At 42.0% G+C, this 23,992-nt stretch overlaps 1 protein-coding gene across 1 annotated transcript in view; it reads left to right on the forward strand.

The window, feature by feature from the left end:
• The first annotated feature begins 237 nt into the window (after window positions 1–237).
• Window positions 238–23,992, forward strand: part of IL20RA (interleukin 20 receptor subunit alpha) — a 35,587-nt gene continuing 11,832 nt past the window's right edge. Inside the window, exons 1-2 of the mRNA XM_082855272.1 lie at window positions 238–467; window positions 19,642–19,777. Of these exons, the coding sequence (XP_082711398.1) occupies window positions 356–467; window positions 19,642–19,777 (248 nt within the window). The 5' untranslated portion in view covers window positions 238–355. The remainder of the gene's footprint in view (window positions 468–19,641; window positions 19,778–23,992) is intronic.

The raw sequence follows: 23,992 nt of genomic DNA on the forward strand, positions 1-23,992 counted from the left end.
GAAGACCAGAATCACTCTTCAGTGTGCGTGGCTCACGCTCCCCTTACTGGAGGGAGGTTTTCCCTGCAGTAGTCATCTCGTTGGTCGCGGCGGTGGAGAGTCTCAGATTGTCAGAGCTGCGAGCCTGAGGAGCTGGGACTAGAAGTCGCGGGCCCTCCCCTCTCCCTGGCGTCCGGCCCGGGCTGCGGCGGGACGCGACTCCGCCTCCCCGGCCGCCCCGCCGACCCGAGCGCGGCGCGCAGTGGGAGCTGGGGCCCGGGGCGCCGAGGGGAGGCCGCGCTCCCACCGCCCGCGGCCCGAGGGGGCGTCGGACACTACCGGCCGCCCGCGGAGATGTGACCCGGCCCCGCCGCCCATGTGCGCCCCCCGACCCCCAGCGAAGACGGCTGCCATAGGGGCCCCGGCACCCGGCCTCCCGGCCCTGCCGCTGCTGCTGCTGCTGGTGGCCGCGCCGACGGGACGGGCAGGTAGGAGGGTAGCGCCGGGGCCGCGACGACCGCCCAGTTCCGGCTGGTTTAGGCCCTCCAGCCCCCGGGTTTCGCTTTCAAGCGCGCAGAGCGGGAGGAGCGCGGGTCAGCGCCGGGAGCCCTGGAGTCCCAGGGAGAAACTCGCCGCTGCCTCGCGTGGGCCGGCTTCAGGGTCAAGTTGGCGCGCTCCGCGTTTCACACTTTTCGTTGCGGGCGAGGTAGAGGAAGGTTGACGGTGGTCGCTCCGAGCGGTCCCCACAGCTGGTAACTTACGGTCGGTGACAGTGACCTTTCGCATTGCACTCGCCGGCACGTCGCAGGTTCCCGCCACCCAAGCCGTGGCCGCACAGACCTGTAGCCTTTCAACAGAGCACCCCAGGGAAGGAGGCGATGTCTGCGCTTTAAAAATCAAACTTCCTGAAAGAGTGGGCTTTGAGGGAACCGGAGCTGGAAAGTGCAGCGTTTCTAAAGTAAGATCTTTCTGGGCACGTCATTTTTTTCCTTTGCAGTTTTGATCTTGTACATATATGTGCTCTTTGATTTTTTTGCAAGTAACAAAACTTTGAACTGATCCATGATATAGGTAACTCAAGGCTTTTTGGTTTTAAGTTTTAACTCTCTACCATCTGGAATCCAGTAAACCAGAATGATTCATTAACCTGATTTCTTTTTTTTTTTTTCCTTCTGCATTTCTGGTGTATGAGAGAAAGAAATTTTTTAAAAGCAAGATATCTAGGACCCTCCTTTTTAAAAAAAAAAAAAAGTTAAAGCAACACAACTTCCCAGAATACTGTGCTTTGTACAGATCTGATCCAGGCTTCCATGTTTTTAACCCAGAGCTGAACAATGACAGTGAATGCAGGAAGAAAGTTGTTCATGAAACTGCGGTGTCCTTAGTAGTCAAAGAAAAAGTTCGATATAGTTACAAAGGTAAGAATTGTGTGCATATAGATCTTGGAGAGATTTTTGGACAATAGACATTATACACAAAAAGTTTCTCTTCTAAATCCTAAAGTTACCAGAAATTGTAGTTCTTTTGTCTTATGATAAATATTCTTAGGTAAGCTGAATGGGAAGATCTGCTCCTGACCTATCCAGATACTGAACCTCAACTAACAGATATGAATTTAGTTGTTTCTATTTCTAATCAAAGAAATAAAGCTTGCTCCTTAATTGGGTTGGGAGGCTGACATTAGAAGGTAATAATATTCTTGGCTTCAAAGCAAAATTGGGGAAAAAACAAAACAGAAGAAACTCTTTTCGGATCCACAAGACTCAAGTACTTTCTTAGCTCTTCTTAAAGAGTTCCTGTCCTCTTCTGGGCCTCCAGGCACCCTGAGGACTGCTGGGAAAACCAGGTGAGAAGGCATATGTGGTTACATGGTATGTGGTTACATACCTGGCTCTTAAGAGAGAGCTATTCTATCTTGATTGATCCGCCACCATATCTGCTGAGCAGTGTGAACCTTCTAATAGTTATATGACATTACCATTCTCCAGTAGGCGAATTCTTTAATTTTTCGAACCTTTAGCACAAAAGTTCGAAGTCACACAACTCTGCGATTGGATCAGGCTGTACAATACCAAACATCCAAAGAGAAAGAAAAAAAATTCAATGGGGCATCAACATTTTAGGAAAATTCTTCGTAGTTCATTTCAGGTAAACTTTTAAAGGAATCCAGAATGTCTGTGCCACTCCCTCAAGGCAGGAGGGATACACATCTGTACCTTCACTCTCTTATGTCTCCAGGGACAGAAGTTTCACTAGGAAGTTTATCACTGTGGTTTATCAAACTCTGCCCTGTTGGCCCAATTCCATGTCTTATTCCTCAGTGAAGATAAAGAACCGTGGTCAGTATAATATAAACAAGCATTTAAAGCCAGTAAGAGAGTGGAAGGAGATGACTTTCCAAGGTCATGTATCTCCTCTCCTCAAGCCCTTCAGAGGCTTCCATCTGAATTCTCCTACGTGGTCTTATACGGCTCACTCCTGCCTGTGTCTCCAGCCTTACATCACTGAATTCCTGCTATCCTGGCCTTTTTCCAGTTCCTAGAGCAAACCAAACCGTTTTCCCTCTCAGGACTTCATACTTGCAGTTCCTTGTGCTGGAATGTTCCTGTCCACTCTGTCCCCGGCTAACTCCTATTCAGACTTGGCATCTCACCTCCAATGTGCGTCCTTCAAGGAGAGCTTCCCAAAATCCCCAGAGAGGGAAAAAATATTGTTTATTATGCCTATGAACAAATGAGCCAAACTCTAGGTTGGGAGCTTTTGAATGCAGTCTATTACAGCATCTCTGCTTATTAGAACTAATATACTATAATTAACAGAATGAGGGTATTTGTTGAAGTGTGTCTTCTTTGATATGAACACAACAGCATCAGGTATTTTATTACACTGAGAAATTATTTCAGGATATTTTTCAAACACACACAAATTATCCCAGTGAACTAACTAAATTTTCTTCATTATTTTATTCTTTTTAGCTTTTAATTTTGAACTATTCCGAGACTTACAGAAAAGCTATAGAAATAATAGAGCTCTCATAAACCCCTCACCCGGTTTCTCTTAATTTTAACATGTTACGTAACTGTGGTACAGTGTTCAGAATGAGGAAATTAACATTGGTATAGTATTGACACTATTCACTAAACTATAGACTTTGTTCCAATTTCACCCTTTTTTCCACTAATTCCCCTTTTCTGTTCCAGGATCAATCCAGGGTCCTTATTACACTTAGTTGCTGTGTCTCCTTCCTCTCTTCCAATCTATGACAGTTCCTCAGCCTCTCTGCTTTCATGTCTTTGACATTTTTGAAGAGTTCTTATCACCTCCTCCTCAGGCTGCCCCTCAATGTGGGTTCATTTGAAGTTTCCTCTTGATTAGAGTGAGGTTATCCCTTTTGGGCAATAATACCACAGAGATTATGTTGTCTTTCCCAGCGCATCATATCAAAGGGTTTATGATGTCAATGTGTCTTCTTCCTGGCGATGTTAACCTTGATCATTTGGTTTAGGTGGTGTCTGCAGGGGTTTTCACTGTATAGTTACTATTTTCACTTTCTGATTAATAAATACATTGTGGGAAGATACTTTGAGATCATGCAAATATCCTGTTTCTCCTCAAACTTACACCCACTAATTTTAGTATTCATCAGTGGATACTGAATGCAACGACTATGATGCCTAATGGTGATTTTTTTAATTTCATTTTTTCCTTCTCTATTTATTAAATTGGAATTCTAATGCAAAGAAGAGCATTTACTTCTCCCCCATTTATTTATTTTTTCAATTGCTTAAATATATCAATATGGACTCATATTGATATATTACTTTACTTTATTCTTTGAGCTATAATCCAATACTATTATTATTAATTTTGCTGCTCAAATTGTTCCAGCTTTGGCCATTAAAAGCTCTTTTAGTTTGGCTCCCATGTCCTTTCAACAAGCCCCATTCTTTTTAAGCATTTCATTGCTTTCTAGCAACATAAAATGTTTCAGGTTCATCTTGTATTTTCCCTTCCCCAGGGCTGAATCAGCTACTTCCCCAAGGAGCTCTAGCTCCTTCTACTGGAGAATAGGATCTAGAAACCAAAATCTAGTTGCCAGGCATACTCATTGCTACTGGAATGTTGTTTCTAGGCTCTCTCAGAAGACAGAGCTGGAAGTTATAAATATGTATACTAACCCAGGCATCCACACACATCTGTATTTCTGTATCTATATGTATGTGTCTATGTATACGAAAGACAATAAGCTTACACTGATACCTCTGATTCCAAGAGCACAGAGTTCATTGTCTTTATTTGTAGCTTCTTTCTCCAACAGTGAGAAACCTGATATCATTATCTATAATAGATTTACTTATTTCTTCATTTCTAGTTTAGCGTTTCAGAAGTATTAACCCATGCTTCTATGAGAAGGACATTTACTAACTAGATTATAGCATCTATATACAGTTCTTTTGTCTTTAGCTTTATAATACCCAGTCAAGATACTGTTGACCAAAGTTACTTAGATTAGACCGGTTTTCTTTCACCTTCTTTACTTTATTGTCTATTTGTAATAAGGTTAGGTTCATTTGTTACTGTTTGTATTTCAGTTGGGGTTTCCCACATGCTTGTTGGTTTTGTTTCTTGATTTGGGAGTATTTGAAGGGTATGTGAGACATTACTGTAGTTTAAGAGTCAGAGAGAGATGTACCAAATGGTACACCTGGAGAGGGGTTGCCCCCTCATCATCCTTACAATCTGGTTCCTATTCTCATTCCATGTCACCCCCGTAGGTAACCAGTCTCCTTAGTTACTGGTTTATCCTTCCTGTATTTCTTTTGCACCAGTGAACAGATATGTGTGTATTTTCTCATATTCCCCTTCTTTCTCACATGAAACCTAGCATACTACAGGTTCTCTTTTCCACTTAGCATTTTTTCACTTAACAGGATATGTCTTTTCTGCTTCACAAATCTGTAATCCTCAAAGGTAAGCCCTGACTATACCGGCCAAATTCATATCAAGGCTAAATCGTTTCCAAATCTTGCTTCAACTTCGCAGGAAAGCACCTGGTTTTAAACATACTGTATGCTAAAAGTCAAGAACTTGGTCTACATCTGGGTGCTCTATTGCAGCTAAAGCAGGATTTGTCTTCTCAAATGTTCTTTCCATCAAACAAGCTTGTCCTCTTTTCCAGCTTCTCTCCCATTCCCTTTGGAGCAGACATGAGGGATTTCTTGTACATTTGCATGTACATTTATCATTTATTGGCTATTATATAGCTCCTCATTGATCAGCTCGAAGCCCATCCTCAGCATGTCTGGACAGCATCATATACCTGAGATCTAAGCGTGTGGCTATAGGTATCACCAGCCTCCCCTTTCAGAAGACGTGCTCCTACTGCCTGTAGCTATTTATCCAGCTTCCTATAGAACAAACCCAGGAAAGGCAGAATTTGCTCCCTAGAGAACAATAAAGGAGATCTGTTACCCACAGGAGGTGGCATGGTGTATGACCAAGGCGGTAGGGCTGAGGAGGGGCGTCAGTTCCCTGAGTGCACCATTCCATACAGCTCTGACTCAGAGCCATAGGTAGGATGCAGATTTTGCATTTAAGCCTAAACTTTAGACAAAGACAATAAGCAGTAACATATATTTTTAATTTTAATATTAATGCTATAAAACTAATACTTTAGTATAAGCATCTCATAAAACATTATGAGCATAAAACATTAACTGTTTTTAAGTGCTTGGCGTAGTGCTTTTCACAAATGTCACTCAGTAAATTTGCCTTTTTGGTTAAAAAGCATCTTTCATTATATGCATGATTTTTTTTTTTTTTTTTTTTTTTTTGCTGTACACGGGCCTCTCACTGTTGTGGCCTCTCCCGTTGCAGAGCACAGGCTCCGGACGCGCAGGCTCAGCGGCCATGGCTCACGGGCCCAGCTGCTCCGTGGCATGTGGGATCTTCCCGGACCGGGGCACGAACCCGTGTCCCCTGCATCGGCAGGCGGACTCTCAACCACTGCGCCACCAGGGAAACCCTGCATGATACTTTTAAACTGACTCTCTACTTGCATCTTTTTCTTCATGTACAATTTTACCAGGTATCTTTGACATGTTTACTTCCATGATGATAAAAGAAAAGACTGCTAAGTATTAACTGCAGCTTAAGGTAGTATATATTTTAAGAAGTGAAATCATTTTATTCATCTTATTTATAACATTACCTTTATGCTATGATTGTGATGTTCTGACAGCATTTTTACTTTTTCTTGCTCCACATTTATGATTATTTGACTCAAAAGGTGATACTAGAAAAATGAATTAAATCTCTATAATCTGTCTCAAGATGTGTCAATTCCATATAAAATTGGAGAACAAGAGAACTTTTTTAAAAAAGAATGCTGGCTGAAGACAATACAATTAAATACTTCCTCTGCTTTATTTTCAGAATTCCTTTTGATATAGAAAACTAGGCTTGAAAGGGCCTTAAAATCCCGTCCAACCGCTTCCCTTGTGAATGTTCCCTGCAACATAACTTCAGAGTCATTACCTCTCTGCTGTTGGAGCACCTCTCATCACAAGAAACTTGATACCTGACACCCAAGACAGGATGTCCTGTCGTAGACTTCCAGCTACTAGAATGTTCTTCCCATGAACGAGCTGAGGTCTTGATCTCTCATCTTGTCACATTGTTGGTCCTCACTCTAAGCTGATGCAGTCATGCAGGACAAGCTGCCCAGCTCATTGACTGCAACCATCACATTTCCTCTGTCTTCATTCGTCTCAGCTAAGCACCTCCCCAGTTGTGTCATGCCAGGCGTCTCTCTCTCCTGGTCTTTTCTGGATGTGTGTGTTCCAGATTGTCTGTAAGTTCTCAGGTATACTCACTGTAGATCATGATGACATGGCTGGTCTGCCAGATTGTAATCACTGCCCCTGGCATGTTGGTCCTTAAGTGATTCAGCATCAGTTTCCTGGTGAACAAAGGGTTCCTGATGCCTAAAAGTTACCCTCCCTTTTTACCTTTGCTGTCTTTTCCTATAAGACACAGACCTTGACCCCTCATTTAAACTCAGCATTTCATATTAATACAATTTCAGTTTGTGGAGGCAATTTTCTTTCTCTTTACTTCTCAGAATACAGAGACTGGAAGTATGGTATGATTTTTTTTTTTTTTTTTGCGGTACGCGGGCCTCTAGCTGTAGTGGCCTCTCACCCGTTGCGGAGCACAGGCTCCGGACGCGCAGGCTCAGCGGCCATGGCTCATGTGGGATCCTCCCGGACCGGGGCATGAACCCGTGTCCCCTCCATTGGCAGGCGGACTCTCATCCACGGTGCCACCAGGGAAGCCCGGTATGATGTTTTATCTAGAGCACATGATGTCCGTCACGGTGGACTTTAATGCAATTAAGGAGACTCTTCTGGAAAGGAAATTTTTATTGATTACAAATATTATCTATTCAAAATCAGATCTGTTTTTCAAGTGTGGTGGTCACCACAGTGCACGTTGAGACGCCAAAATGGCTTCCACTCAGCTTCTCCAATCACTTTATGCACCGCATCATCGAACTCCAGCTCCACCCCCCGGCACAGAGAATGGGCAAACCTTGTCCTGTACAGATTTGTCAGGGAGTTTTCCTTATACTTCTTGAGTCTCAACATGTATGCCTTTAATCCAGCCCCCTGAAATTTTCCATTCCATACCATTAACATTTGTATTTTGGTGATATGAGATTTTGGCAAGTGTATCCTCTTAGTTGAAGCATTTGTTTACATTACTTCTGCCATTTGAATTTCCCCTTTTTCAACTTCGCAGACATTTTTTTTTTCTCCTACTTCAATCCCTTCATCCTTACTTCCAGGTTACTTGGCAGCCCTTAAAGCATTCATGCTTCTGTTAAATAAACATTGTGTTCATTTTCGAGGAAAGATACAAGGAACAGACACCTAGTATGTTACTTTCCTGAGGCTGCCATAACAAAGTACCACAAACTGGGTAGCTTAAAATAACATAAATGTATTAGCTCACAGTTCTGGAAGCTAGAAGTCTGAAATCAAGATGTTGGCAGGGTTGCTTCCTTCTGAAGGCTGTAGGGGAGCATCTGTTCCACGCCTCTCTCCTGGCATCTGGTGGTTGCTGGCAATCCTTGGCATTCCTCGGCCTGTTGAGCATCATTCCAATCCTCTGCCTTCACACACTGTTCTCTGTCTCTTCACATAATCTTCCCTCTGTGCACGTCTCTCTTTGCGTCCAAATTTTCCGTTTATATAAGGATACGAGTCATGTTGGATTGAAGCCCACCCTAATGACCTCTTTTTAACTTGATTACCTCTATAAAGGCATTATATCTAATTAAGGTTACTTTATGAGGTACTGGAGACTAGGATTTCAACATATTTCTTTGCGGGGCCACGGTTGAATTTATAACACCTACCACACCCTCAACGGCTTGTAGGGCAGTGAGCAGGACTTGAGCTTGGCTTCTAAAGTGGAGAAAAGCTACCTTTTCTTTTCTTTTTTTTTTTTTTTTCCGGTACGCGGGCCTCTAGCTGTAGTGGCCTCTCTCCCGCTGCGGAGCACAGGCTCCGGACGCACAGGCTCAGCGGCCATGGCTCATGGGCCCAGCCGCTTCGCGGCATGTGGGATCTTCCCGGACCGGGGCACGAACCTGTGTCCCCTGCATCGGCAGGCAGACTCTCAACCACTGCGCCACCAGGGAAGCCCCAAAGCTACCTTTTCAACCCCATGCAGTTTTCCTCCTCAACGTGTTTATTAGTCTTTGTCCACTGCCAAAAGGAAACCTTTGCAGAAGTCTCACGTCTGAAAGGCTCTCCTGAGAATGTAAAGGGCAGAGATGAGTCGTCTCCTGTACTTTCCATAACATGAACATAAAAGATAGCCACCATTTTGCAATACGTACAAACATGGAATCATTATGTTGTACACCTTAAACTAATACATTATATGTTCATTATACCTGTTTTTTAAAAAGGAGAGAAACGTCAATGGGTATGTAATAAAGATGGTGGAGTTTAAATTTCTTCAGCAGAGGGGTTCACTCTCGTCAGACCTCCATCTCTGTTGCTCTGCGTGGCACGTTCATTGCAAAATCTTCACCCTTGCTCCGGCATGGACCATTTTCGTACTTAAGGCTAACTGTCCACGTGACTCCAAGTCAGCCCTCCTCCGCCATTTTAGATGAAAGTATAAACGAAGTAAAAGGTCCTCTGAATTATCCTACCGAATGCTTTACGTTGTTATTTTTTAAATTTGCTGATAGTTTTTAGGTGCAAAATAGAATATCACATGTGCCTTAGGAGCAAATAATTTAGGGGAATGAGGTATTTGAGATGGTCAGAGTTCATGAAAAAGAATAACCTTCACACCCCACACATTCATTTTGAGTTTTCATAAGTTAAAATACAACTTGACACAATGTGATTTTTAAATAACCTTCTTTTGAGCACTTTTCATTTATTCATTCTTTCTTTCATTTATTCAATATCTTTCATTCATACATCTCAGGAACTGTTCTCGGTATTGAGGTGAACAAGAAAACAGGGCCTCTTTCTTCGTGGAGCTTTTAACTTCGGGTGATTACATCAAAGTATAAACGCCAGAACTGAGGAAACCAAGCTTCTTTAGAAGCACAGAGCAAGGCAACGGATCTAATCTAGGAGTCAGGCAGGGCTTCCTATGAAAAGGGAAAGTGAGACTTATGAGAATTGCCAATATACTTGTTATATTTTGCATTTAAAATGCTAGCAAGAAAATAAAGTTAAATCCTTCTCTAAGCATATTCTATCTATAAACTACCACGTAGTTAACATTCCTTTTTCCCACCTACCTTTCTTTCTTGTAAAACTACAAATCAACCAACAAAACCCAACAACAAATAGCAGAATCCTATGAAACAGGTGATTTTTTTTCTGACAATGGTATTTATTGCCAGGTGGGTGGGAGTAAGGAGCTTTGCAGCTGTAGGACAGACCTCAAGGTCACTGACAGCTTCAACAGGTCACTGTGGTCTGCGGCTCTGTGCAACACTGAATCCAACCACAAACAGGTATCAAAAGGCTCCCTTGTTACAGCTGTGGTTTTCTAGAGGGCTGGTGCCCGAGGCGCACTTTCTCACTTCCTGAATCAACACAGTCCTTTGAAGGCTCTGTTAGCTTTAACAGCAAGAGCAAAGGGAATGTCTTCATTGATCCATTCTCTGAGAGGTTCCAGTGTCGTCAGAGCCTTTGGCGCTTCGTGGGTGGCCTCTTCACCGTTGCTCTGCTTTTATCCTGACCAGTGTGTTTTAATATCTTTGTGGTAGGATAACCACCTCAGAGAGCTGATCTTCAGCGAGCCCCGCGCAGCACGTGGATCCCCTGTCCATTTTATCACATTTAGTTACACAACTTCATTGAGGCTTAATTCAACCCTGAAGAGGTGTGATCTGAGCCCCCCCCTCCCCCCCCCCCCCCCCCCCCCCCCCCCCCCCCCGTCACCATCAAAAACATCAAAGCATTGACTTGTCACTGTGGAGGAGAGTTAACCTATTGAAAAAGATTGCACCTTTCTGACAGTGTTCTTGAGGGCTGCTGTACACCTCTGTCTTCATCTTGTTTGACTGGAAAGTCTGAGATCACACTCTCAACCTCGTTTGCCTCAAAATCCCAGTCAACGGCCAAGAGAAGTAAATACTACTAATTACTTCCAAATCTCCACTAAGTCATTATTTTTGTCTCTCTTACTTTTTCTATGAATTTTTTTCTCACATTTTTATCTTGATTTTCTCTCTGAAAATTTCAAGTGATGGAGATGTTAGTGGAAGCATCACATTCCTTATGTGAGGATAAAAAGAAGTACTATGATTTATGAAAATTATTTGAAAAATAAAGTGGACGACGTATGTTGATACTTAGTAAACACCTAGTGATGGAACTGGGAGTTCCCAACAGCTATTCTTTCCAGTACCTTAGTGGTTTCAAATGGTTTGTCTTTGACTCTGTTATTTCTTTTATCTTTTCCTTTCTGAGGCAAAGTTATCAAGTTGTAGAGACTCCAACCCACATTTGAATCTATTTTTCCACAGTTACTATGATATTCAATTTGGATAAACACTTTGGAGATCACAAAATGTGGAGAAAAATCAAGTCCCTGGCCTCAAAAAGCAAGTCTGAAAGGGAAAGGGAAGGGAAGACATACATACAAGAGATGACATAAGGAAGTGGGACTGCTTTTCTAACAACGAGACCAACATATTCAAATTAATAATGGCAGCTTCAAAATAGACATTTCAGGAGGCTGTGCACAAAAATCTCACAATGTATTTCCTAAACTCCTTTTTTCAGAGTTCTCAATAGAACCTGTATGCATCGGTCAGATTACGGTTTGCCATTAAGTGGCAAACCTTCATCGTGGAGGTGTGGTTTAATTTTCAAAAGCATTCAAAGCCACTTCCGACCAACTTGGGTAATCAAGCTAAGAAATGCTATGTTGGGCAAAAACAAGGTGTGACTATAAAAAAAAAAATGAGGGGCTTCCCTGGTGGCGCAGTGGTTGAGAGTCCGCCTGCCGATGCAGGGGACACGGGTTCTTGCCCCGGTCCGGGAGGATCCCACATGCCGCGGAGTGGCTGGGCCCGTGAGCCATGGCCGCTGAGCCTGCACGTCATGAGCCTGTGCTCCGCAACGGGAGAGGCCACAACAGTGAGAGGCCCGTGTACCGCAAAAAAAAAAAAAAAAAAAAAAAAAAAAAGAGATGGAATTTTTTGCATGTCTGCAAGCAACCGCTGAAGACAGTTGTAGCTGAAAGGAAGCATGCCCCAGATGCCAGAGCTGAGCAGTACCAGGGAATAATTATAAACCCTCCCAAGGGAACTGCTAGGACAATGCACACTCTTTTTGATGGGTAGATGCCAGTATATTTATTTTAAGAAGTAGTCTCAACCTTAAAGTCCTACTTGCTCTCAAGCACCAACAGCAATATTCCAAAACATGTTTAAGCACATAGATTGACTTATTGAGGTGTGGCTATAAAGAAATAACATGCTTTTTATGTATGACTTATATATCGCTCATCCATATGAAAGTTCATATACCTGGCAGGGAAAGCATGTATTGATGGATTGTGTCCCAGATTCAGAAAATATCTGCTCTGTGAGAGCAGGGCCTTCTGTGTGTTTCTGTCTGCCACTGCACCCTAGTAACTATCAGTTTCTTTTTCTAGTAGGTGCCCAGTAATGAGGTTGAATGAATGATATGACGAAGTACCTTTCCACCAGAAAAAACTTCAGTGAAGGAGAAATACTAGGGTTTTCCTCCTTGAATTCCTTGTGTGTGTGTGTGTGTACATATTTTTATTCACACTGAGAAAAGATAGGGAAAAGCAGCATATGAAGCATTTGCATTTTTAAGAATTGAACTCCTCATTGAAATTCTTATCTATCTCCTTAGAAGCAGTCATCTGTAACATGCACACTTTCCAATGACCATGCAATCTTCTTCCCACAGCACTGCTCCTCGAAGCGTTCCCTAAAGGCAGTAAGTGAGTGTCCTAGTAGAGAACCCTGTTGTCCTCAGAGCACTTGGGCTCAAACAGCTTCCAGATGGCTGATAACCACAGGCAAATCAGTCCGCCTCTCTGGCCCTCTATCTAATCAGCTATAAAGGGAGAATAGTAACCATGGAGGACGATACTGAACTAATGATTATTGAGCTCGCTCTTTGTACCAGGCGCTATTTTGGGAACCTTATTTAATCATTCCAACAAGCCTATGAGGCAGATGATATGATTGTTTTATTTTACAAATGAGGAAATCGAGTACAGAGGCTAAATGACTTACTTCAGGGCACACAGCTTAGGTACGCTGTAGAACAGGGAGTAGGTCCCAGTGTGGCTCTAGAACTCTTGTTCTTAAAACTTCTGCCTGACCTACTCACGTAAACAGTTATTAGAAGCCAATGAGATAGGGCGGGTGGCAGTGCCCTATATAACGTTCAGTATACTATTAAGAGAAAACAGAGGCAGTATGCAAGTACAGCAGCAAGTGGGCAAAGAAATAATTAGAGAAATTGTAGCGGGATCGGTAGAGGAAGATAATCGAGTTCAGAGGAACTAACGTTAACTTCAAACCGTACTCGCTCCTTTACAGAAGACAGTTAAGTATATTTTCTCAGGTAAATAGTTCCTGAATAACTTTTCAAGTGTTGTTTAGATGACTCACTTTCTAAGGGCACTTGATATATGTAATATATGTCAAGGGGGAAAAGAGGAAAGGAGTTAATATTTTTCAGGAGAGACAATTGATAACTTAAGACAAAAGAAAGTATGCCTTTCCTTTCAGCACGATGAAGTTACAACAATATTTAATCTGTTTGAAGGTAGTGACACTGTTTGGCTCTCCTTTGGTGGAGGCTGGGATGAGATATATCCAACTTTTGCTTCCTGAAACTGATTAATCACCCTCTGGTGCTTCTTGTACATCGATTGTTTTTAACCCCATTTCCCACAACAGAAAACTCATTCAGGAGGTGATTTTTTTTTTCTTTTTTTGGTCTTACAAGCATAGTAGGTATTTTCCTATTTTGAAAGGCACTTGTAAGATGTAGCAACCACTTGCCATGAGCTGCTCTTCCTTCATTAAAAAGCATCTGTTGAGTATCTTCTGACTGTGCTAATCCCCTGTGTATAGTGTAAGTTTCCCGGGGTGATTTCAAGCTATCAGGGTTTGGTTGTTCAGACTGTGTCACCCTCATCCAGATGCTCATGTGAATCCGGGTCTTGCCCTTTCTCTACAATTTATGTGAGCCCAGTGGTCCCTGGTTAGTTCAGTTCAAAAGTATTTATTTGAGGGCTTCCCTGGTGGCGCAGTGGTTGAGAGTCCGCCTGCCGATGCAGGGGACACGGGTTCGTGTCCCGGTCCGGGAAGATCCCACATGCCGCGGAGCGGCTGGGCCTGTGAGCCATGGCCGCTGAGCCTGCGCGTCCGGAGCCTGTGCTCCGCAACGGGAGAGGCCACAACAGTGAGAGGCCCGCGTACAGCAAAAAAAAAAAATATATATATATATATATATATATATTTATTTGAGAGGCACTGGGGATACAAAGAATCTTATAAGCCGTGGTGCCCAGGGTCAAACAGCTCAGAGCCTAGTGATGCCTTCATTGCTTAGCTTCAGAAAGACAGATGGGGCTGGAGGGCTGGAGACTTTCTCTGGGCAAAGGTGGGCAGGGCTTCCTCAATGCTGAGGTTCCCTTGTTAATCAGAGCTTGAGAGACTTGAATGGCCCCAAAGGGAAGTCCCCAATAGTGGACACATTTGACGGTTCAGCCTCTTGTAGTCTGATGGTTTTCCACAGGAGTGAATGAGCATACTGTCCATAATGGGAAACTCAGAAAGCCTCAGCCCCAGAAGAGAGAGGTTTGGGTAACCACGAGCCTGATTACCCTTTGTGAGTTCACTCCGAAAACCTCACCACTTTTTACCAGTGTTCATCAGGCACTAATTTATGCATAGACTTTTCCCACAGTATAATGAAATGGAAATACCTTTTACTGTCAGGCATATAATTAAAACTGCAACATACTTAAGATGATGACCTTAGTATTATCTTTGAGGCCATTAAGAAAATGTCACATACCATTTCATTCCACCTACAGAAAGGTAACTATAAGGTAATTCTTGGAACTAATGTAGCAGCCACGTTTTATAAAACTCCACTAATGAAGTTGTCAAAGATTTACCCATTTCAAATTCCATTTATTTATTCTCTTTCTACTAGAAGGACCCAAGAGGAGATAGAGGACTTTTTCTTTTTGGGGTTATAACATAGATGAAGCTGGGCTAGAAGACTTTCCCAAAGGCCAAGATATAATGAGAGGAAAATAAACACTGAAAGGGAACACAGGTCTAAATGACATGACTTACAGGCTATAGCTAACCCATCATTCCTTAGGAGTTCATTAAGTGGACCCCTTCTTGCTGTCCCCTCACAGCTTTGTTAGGACAGAAGCCATCTTTTTGGTTGTTGTTCATTGGTTAATTTTTTTCCTTTTTTAAATTGAAGTAGAGTTGATATACAATATTACATAAGTTATAGGTGTACCATATAATGAGTCACAATTTTTGAAGGTTATACTCCATTTATAGTTATAAAATATTGGCTATATTCTTTGTGTTGTACAATATATCCCTGTAGCTTATCTTATACGTAATAGTCTGTGCCTCTTAATCCGCTACCCCTCTACTGCCCTTCCCCACCTCCCCACTGGGAACCACTAGTTTGCAGAAGCCATCTTAAATACCCATTATCCAAGGGGGCCCCCCTCAAGTCTCCCTCCATTGACCAATGTCCATACCCCGGTCAGGGAAGCTCAAAGGGAGCCTGGAGTTCTTGTCCCTTTCTGAGATCTTCTGTGTTTCATTTTCTCCTGAAAGACCAGCCTCCCACCCAGTGACTGTCGTCAGGAATGCCCACTCCCTTTAGGGGAGACCATGCACACCCTCCACAACATCACAACGTAATCACGTCATTAACATAGTGCAAGCCAGTACTCTAAATGGAGGTACACATGGAAAAATAAGGCGTCTTTTAGTTCCCAAAGATACTATAGGAGGAGGGTACCAGAATTGTAAAGGCATAAAAAACGCAGAGCTAGTTAGGGTTCTGTGGGGGATCTGGTGTGACTAATGAGCATAGTGCATTCGGCAGAATCACAAAAGGAGAGGCCAGACCAGACCATGGAGAACTTTGTGTACCAAACCGAAGTTGTAATGGTATAGCACTCCCAGAAATAAAATTATGTGTGCTAATCCAACAGCTTCGTGGTTTGGGATATTAAATGGACGGACTTTCAGAGGATCAGAGCTGTACTTCCAGGCCATCAATCTATGCGAACAAAAATGCTTTTGTTTCCCACGAATTGGCACATGACTCCTGATATCAATGTGGGTGTGACATATTTCCTCTTTGGTGTTGGTTAAATTATCTCATCGATACTGGCAGGTTAGGAAAATGACTTATCTCAACTGGAACATTTATTCAGGAGTGTTTTCTTTATGTTTTCCAAACTGGAAACAAACAGTGCCTACAACTTTGTGAAGATGAAAACACCACAAGGAAATACTAGTTATAAGTTGTTCTTTTTAAAATACTGTTTCTCCTCCTCAAAAACAAAGTGCTAATTCTATTTTTTATCACTCTTTTGCATCATCAAAAGGGCAAATATTTCTTGATAAATCCTCATCTGTTGATTTAGCTTTCACAACACAGCAACTCTCTTCCTGATGTGACTCTTATAGCTCTGCTTCATCAGGGGATACTGTTTCTACTTTGAAAAGAGAGCTCCCAGCTGCGCCCACCTGACCCTCCATATCCACAGCCAGCATCTCGGTGCAAGCTCAGCCTTCCTCACTGGGGCTGCTGCAACTGCAGTCTCACAGGTCTCTCCAGTGCTGTTCTTGCCCCCATCTTTCTTCCTTCCTCTCATAAAAGGCTAAGGCTTTTATGCAGTGGAAGCCACGGGCCTATTTGTATTTCAAATGGATTACTTCACCGTCCGGAGCCTGTGCTCTGCAACGGGAGAGGCCACAACAGTGAGAGGCCCGCGTACCGCAAAAAAAAAAAAAAAATTAAAATGAGCAGTCCGTTTACTTTATTCCAAGTTATTTCTTTAAAAATTTGGGGGTATGTTTTAGGCATTTTGAGAATTCTGTTGTTTACTTATATTAAAAGTCACACAGAAACCAATGTAGAAGATAAACCTTTGTATAGATAAACATTGAGAAAATATGCCTGGATTATAATATCTAAGATAACTTGTGTTTTTTTATTCTCCGAACACAAATTGCCACAAATCAGACTATTCTGGTTCCTTCTCAGTTAGTTCTGTGGAGCCATGTTTTGGTAATGTCTTCCGTCGCGATATTATAATACACAGTCTATTTCAATTTAGTTTTTACAAGATGCTAACCACTCTTTACATGTTAGTGTCATCTAAAAATATAGAACCACAGCATTTTAGATCTGGAAAGATCCTAGGAATTGTTTATGTTGACAGTGTTCCCCACTTGTTTTCGTTTTGTTTTGTTTTTTTTTTTGCGGTACGCGGGCCTCTCACTGTTGTGGCCTCTCCCGTTGCGGAGCACAGGCTCCGGACACGCAGGCTTAGCAGCCATGGCTCACAGGCCCAGCCGCTCTGCGGCATGTGGGATCTTCCCGGACCGGGGCACGAACCCGTGTCCCCTGCATCGGCAGGCGGACTCTCGACCACTGTACCACCAGGGAAGCCCTGTTCCCCACTTTTGAAGGGTTGGAGAATACTATACTTCATGGTGCTGCTTCCCCAAGTTCTCTGTTTTGTCTTAAAAATATGATTAAAAGTTAGAACCTAGTGATAGCACAGAGCAGTATTAAATCATTAATAATTATTCATTATATATAAGCTCCAGAAAAAGCCAATACCAGTTGATATGCAGTGGTTCCAAGGAGTTCGAAGAATAGAAATCAAAGACAGACACTTTGATGGCAGGTGGCATCCTTTAGAGGTCCTTTCTACTGCTCCTACACACACACCCACACAGTGACCAGTTGACAGAGCTTCTCTTTGAGTGTTTAACTTCCCTCTCTGAAATAAAACTGAGGACTTCCCTGCTGGCGCAGTGGTTAAGAATCCGCCTGCCAATGCAGGGGACATGGGTTTGATCCCTGGTCCGGAAGATCCCACATGCCGCAGAGCAGCTAAGCCCATGTGCCCCAACTACAGAGCCTGCGCTCTAGAGCCCACGAGCCAGAACTACTGAGCCCGCGTCCCACCACTACTGAAGCCCGTGTGCCTAGAGCCCGTGCTCCTCAACAAGAGAAGCCACCGCAATGAGAAGCCCGCGCACCGCAACGAGGAGTAGCCCCCGCTTGCCGCAACTAGAGAGAAAAGCCCGTGCGCGGCAACAAAGACCCAACGCAGCCAATAAATAAATAAATAAATTTATTAAATAAAATAAAATAAAACTGAGGTATTAAAAAAAATGAGCAAGGTTAAAAGTAGGAGTCGTTACAAATGTAGCACATGCTTGCACACATGCCCGAACGCAAACTCAGCCGCTTATAGTTCGGTCACCCTGCCACGTGTTAAAGAGCTTACTTTGGCTCAGAATCAGGGTCATGTTACGTCGTAAAGTTTAAATCCAAAGGAAAGAATTTTTTCTTTCTTTTCATTTGGCTTGTGGGATTACAATACATTGTATAAAGCTAATCTTAGCCAAGGATTACCATAATCATAAAGCTAATTCCTTTCTCTGACATTAGTCTCAGTTGATTTATACAAGAGTTATTGAACGTTAGCCAAAATTGGACCAGCCTTCAGTGACTTAGCTCAGTTTTATTTCCTGTTTGATTTGAAATATCAAAATTTGATATTTTCCAAATTCATTGACTAGAATATGCATATTTATGATAAGTTCTTCATAATATCTGATTATTTATTACTCAGGACTTTGGGATCTCTCCAGTAGTTTAAATTAATATTTTGATTCTTTCATATCACCACAGAATTTTTTCATTTATTGTATTTAAAGGATTGTCTTTGTTTTCTTTTATAAGAAACTATTCTTCACTTTTCTTTTCTAATTTTTTGGTAGTTTCTCCATTTTTTATCATTCCTTTACAGAGGATTTCTATAAATTAATCCTCTAGGATACAGTCTTTCTTAGAACACAGTTAGGTGAACACATCAGTGCTTTTTTGTTTTGTTTTGTTTTGTTTGTTTTTCTTTTTTGCAGCACGTGGGCCTCTCACTGTTGTGGCCTCTCCCGTTGCGGAGCACAGGCTTCAGATGTGTAGGCTCAGCGGCCATGGCTCACGGGCCTAGCCTCTCTGTGGCATGTGGGATCTTCCCAGACTGGGGCACGAACCCGTGTCCCCTGCATCGGCAAGCAGACTCCCAACCGCTGCGCCACCAGGGAAGCCTGCATATCAGTGTTTAATTAAATAAATTGTCTTCTTTCATTAGTTCTTATTATAACTATTTCTTTATTATATACTTTAGTAAAGCTAACCCCAGCTCCAGTCTCTGGCCTTTCAGTGACATCTATCCTAAATTTTATTTCTATATCTAATAAAGGGATTGTTTCAGTTATCTTCTGGTACATAACAAGCTGCCCCAACATTTAGTGGTTTAAAAGAATCATTTTATAATTTCTCATAATTCTGAGGATTTATCTAGGGCTCAGCTGGATGGTTCTTCAGCTGGTCTCTTTCAGAGCCTCTCATGAAGCTTCAGTCTATGGCACATGGGGCTGGAATGTCCACAGTGGCTTCATTCTGGCCCCTTGGTTGGCAGACTGGGCTCAGCTGGGACACTGGGACAGCCGAACCTCTCCCTCTTCATATGGCCTCTTGACATGGTTTCTCCAGCATAGTAGCCCACTTTTTACATGGCAGCTCAGGGCTTTCAAAAGGACAAAAGTGGAAGCTCGTAGGCCTTGTTAAGGCTCAGTCCCAGTATCAATTTTGTTGGTTAAAGAGGGCCATGAGGTCAGCCCATGTTCAGTTTGGAAGGAAATACACAGAGCATGAGTACTGGAAGGTGTGGCTCATTGGGGGCCATATCTGGAGACCAGCTACCACATGTTAGGTCTTCCTTTCTCTCTATTAAGACCTCAATTCCTCTCTACTCCTTTTTCAGTTTCCTGTGTCTCTGGTGGTCTGCCTAAACCTACAAATATAACCTTCTTATCTATAAACATGAAGAATATCCTACAGTGGAACCCACCACAGGGCCTACAAGGAGTGGAAGTTACTTATTCTGTGCAGTATTTCATGTAAGTTGGTTCTTTTCGTTTTGGCTAATTTATAAGCACAGACTCAGACTCCTATTAATTGTGCAAAGATAAACCATCTATTGTATTAAATGAGTGAGGAAAAAGAAAGGTTTTAGATATTTCATGTTAAATTGTCTCATTGTGTTTTGTTAGATTAAATTAGACAACAGTTTCTTCATGGAAACAGAGTATTGAGTACTTAGGCAAGAAGAAGGTATTTAAATGGAGAAAAGAAGTCTGTCAAAACGTTATTCTGTGGCTGAGCAAACAAGGAAATCCATCACCTCTGAAACATCTATACTTATTAGAATCATAGGATATTTTTAAGTGAAACTGAGGGCAGAATTCTGTACAACTCACAGTTTTTATTAAAGATAATAGTGAATGGACATTTTCACTTTTCACCTCTCGCTCAACGCTCATTGCAATCAAGAAGAAATGCAAAGTGGTAAGTGGGTGTGTGTTAGATCCTCACTCCTATACCCACTCACCTAATATTTAATAAAGAGCTGGCTCCATTCAAAGAGTAATTGTCCCAAAGAATCCAGCACACCTATCCCTAATTACTGAAAGGGAGAAAGACAAAACGAACACAAGTCAAACATTCCTGAAAGCTTTCTCATGGAAATTAAAGAAAAATTCAGACAAATAATGGTTCATAGTTTGAATCCATAAACAACATGTTCTCTAATGGTAAACCTCAAAGAAGGGATAACAGTCAAAGAAGAGGTTCTAAGACAAGAAGAATAACTTTTTTAAAAAGCACGGTGGCAGAACTTAGGAAGAAGATGGAACATAAAAATGTTATATAGAGATGAAAAACCTATTATAGCTAACAGGTAGTAATAATTGAACAGGTAATAATGACTACCTGGAATTGCATATCGTAAATGCATGCTCTGTCTAGGAAAATTTAATAAAGATAATAGGAAGACATATCTTGGTAAAGTTGTTTAACTTTGAAGAAAATGAAATGATTTATGACCGTCACAGCAAAAGCAATGATTTCTATCTGGCAACACTCAGTTCATGACAGTGATGTATCTTCTGAGGGAAAAATAAGTGTGACCTAAGACTCTTACCAAGTTCAGCAAATATATTTTCTGTATTTTCAAGCAGGTTGAACTTGGGCTGTCACTCCCCTGAGACCTTCTTGCAGGCTGTGGTGGGGAGGGAACACTAACTAAAGATGATATCCAACTGACAGAGGGATAAAGATGAGCCTAAACGAACTTAGAAATGACAAGATTTTGGCAAAAAGGGAGCAGGTATTGAAACTATCTAAATGTAGAACTAAGACTAGTGATGGGAAATATGGTTACAGAACTTTCTTGTAAATGTTTGAACCTTATCAATAATATAACAAATCAGAAGGTGGGGAAAAACTGTATATGTACTGACTTCTGTAGCATGAAGCCATTATATGTGATCCAAAATGAAAATATGTCATCATTTTAATAAGTAAACTCTCAATATCTTTCATATACAATTTTCTTAATTTAAAAGATCTTTTTAAGAACTAATGTCTCATGTGGTGATGAAACATTTGAACTGCAGTGATTCATTTCATTTTAATTTCTTTTTCTTCAAAGTTTGAATCAAGTTAAATTTACTACTTTTATTAAAATCATAAGTATGGCATAACCTAGCTTTTGTCTATATATTCAGCTATTGAATCATTCCTCTGGGTACATATAAGCATAATGAGATGTGCAGGATCATGTGTACCAAATGTTTCAGGGTAATGGGCTTCAGGGTAATTTATTTCTCTCTCGGTTATACTTTTCTGATTGCCTGAGTTTAAAAACTGTACCATATTTACAAAAACGAATAACATCATTTTTGTCTTTGAAAAGAAAATTCTGAGGCGATATGGGGATATGTGTAAATGTATAGCTGATTCACTTTGTTATACTGCAGAAACTAACACACCATTGTAAAGCAATTATACTCCAATAAAGATGTTAAAAAAAACGAAAAGAAAAGAAAATTCTGACCACTAAAGGCAGTGAAAGACTTTGGCTGCTACTCGCAATGACCTCATTTATCTAGAACTTCATTCTCATTGCCGAAGAATTTCTCAGGAACCAGTGTTTTAGGGAAGAGGCATCACTCGCTCATGAGTGTGTCCTTGTCTCCTTTTTCATTAGGTGGAGCAAGGAGCTTGTTCTATTCTTTATGTGTTTATGTGATTCAGAAAAGGCTTTAAAAAGAGAGAGAGAGTAATCACTGATCTGTGAGAGTAGATAATTTAGATTACATAAATTTCAAAAAAGAATATTTGAAAAGAAACTTGCCATGGTGGAGTTCTTACATGCCTGTGAATGTGGACAGTGGGCAGGAATACAGGGCAGTTTGTGTCACTGACAGGGCTCCAGGCTCAGTTCCAAAGACAAACAGTCCTGGGGTCATAGCCAGACTGTGAACCTAAATGGGTAGCCTTGGGCAGGTTACATATTATACTTTTTTACTTTTGAGTGAAGTTTGTTTCTAAGCAAAACATGAAATTTTAACAAAAGTTTAAATTGTATCTACCCAAAGAATTTAATGCTGAAAATAGAGTGTAGCATTAAAAGCACAAGCTTTAGCATCAGAGAAAAGTGGTTCAAATCCCAGATATGCCTGTTATACTAGTCAGACTGCCTTGAGTAGCTCCCTTAATATCACTGAGCCTCAATTTCCTCATCTGTAAAATGGGATGAAAATAACGGTACCTACCTCCTAAGGTTATTATGATAATTAAATGAGATAAAGCTTTCAAATCCTAAGCAGCAGTCCAAGTGCATAATAGGCACTTGATAAATATTTCCTGCCGTTACCAGAAATCAGAGACCACTGAGGGCCCCGCATGACTTTTTGACATGCATGAACATCATTATTGTAGTATTTATTGAATGATTCATGTCTATCAGCTTGTCAGACTTACAAAGCACTTTGTCCAGAATTCAGTAAAGAGCGTTTCTCCTTCATTGACATCTGTCATGGGAAGCTGCCTTGCCCTTGGCAAAGTCAGGAAATTTGAGGAGAAAAGGTCAAATAGGGGATGGCAATATTTTTCAAACCACAAGTCAAGACCTGTTGGTGGGCCGTGAAGTCAATTTTGAGGGACATAGTAGCATCTTTTTTTTTTTTTTTGGCGGTACACGGGCCTCTCACTGTTGTGGCCTCTCCCGTTGCGGAGCACAGTCTCCGGACGCGCAGGCTCAGCAGCCATGGCTCACGGGTCCAGCCGCTCCGCGGCATGTGGGATCTTCCCGGACCGGGGCACGAACCCGTGTCCCCTGCATCGGCAGGCGGACTCCCAACCACTGCGCCACCAGGGAAGCCCTAGCATCTTTTTTTTAACGGGAAGGATTAGAATGGTGTGGAGTGGATTAGAATGGAAAATAACTAAGTGCCTGGCATGTTGTGAAGTTTAGGTATTATCTTCCAAGACCTATGTTTTAGTATGTTGGATATATGTGTGAACTGGGTCACACTGTGAAATGTATTTCTTTCTATGGCTCACAGTCAATAAAAAGTTTGAAAGCCCCTCAGCATGGTGATTACTTGAATGGAGAAATTGGTCAACAAGATCTAACTATATTTCTAATGTTTTCTGGTAGCTATGGTACTTATGAAACAGGAGACATTTACTTTCAGGACTCTGCTGCCATATTTTGAAAAGAGAAGATACCCTTAAGCTTTGGCAACACTTGATAAAGTTGACATTTCCTCCTTCTCAACACCCAGTCTTCCCTTGACTTTTGTGATGTCTGTTTTTCCTTCTCCCTCTTTAGCTGCTATTTCTAAGTGTACTTTGTATCTCATCTTTATTTTTTTAATAAATTTATTTATTTTATTTATTTATTATTTTTGGCTGCATTGGGTCTTCGTTGCTGCACGCGGGCTCTTCTCTAGTTGCGGTGAGTGGGGGCTACTGTTCGTTGTGGTGCGCGGGCTTCTCTTGTTGCGGAGCATGGGCTCTGGGAACGTGGGCTTCAGTAGTTGTGGTACACGGACACAGTAGTTGTGGCTTGCGGGCTCTAGAGCGCAGGCTCGGTAGTTGTGACGCACGGGCTTAATTGCTCCGTGGCATGTGGGATCTTCCAGGACCAGGGATTGAACCCATGTCCCCTGCATTGGCAGGCGGACTCTCAACCACTGCGCCACCAGGGCAGTCCCTGTATCTCACCTTTAAATCTTGCTGCTCCTGAAATTTTATCCTAGGCTTTG

The sequence above is a fragment of the Leucopleurus acutus genome (assembly GCF_964270905.1).
Source record: "Leucopleurus acutus genome assembly, chromosome: 15".
NCBI classification, from domain to species: Eukaryota; Metazoa; Chordata; class Mammalia; order Artiodactyla; family Delphinidae; genus Leucopleurus; species Leucopleurus acutus.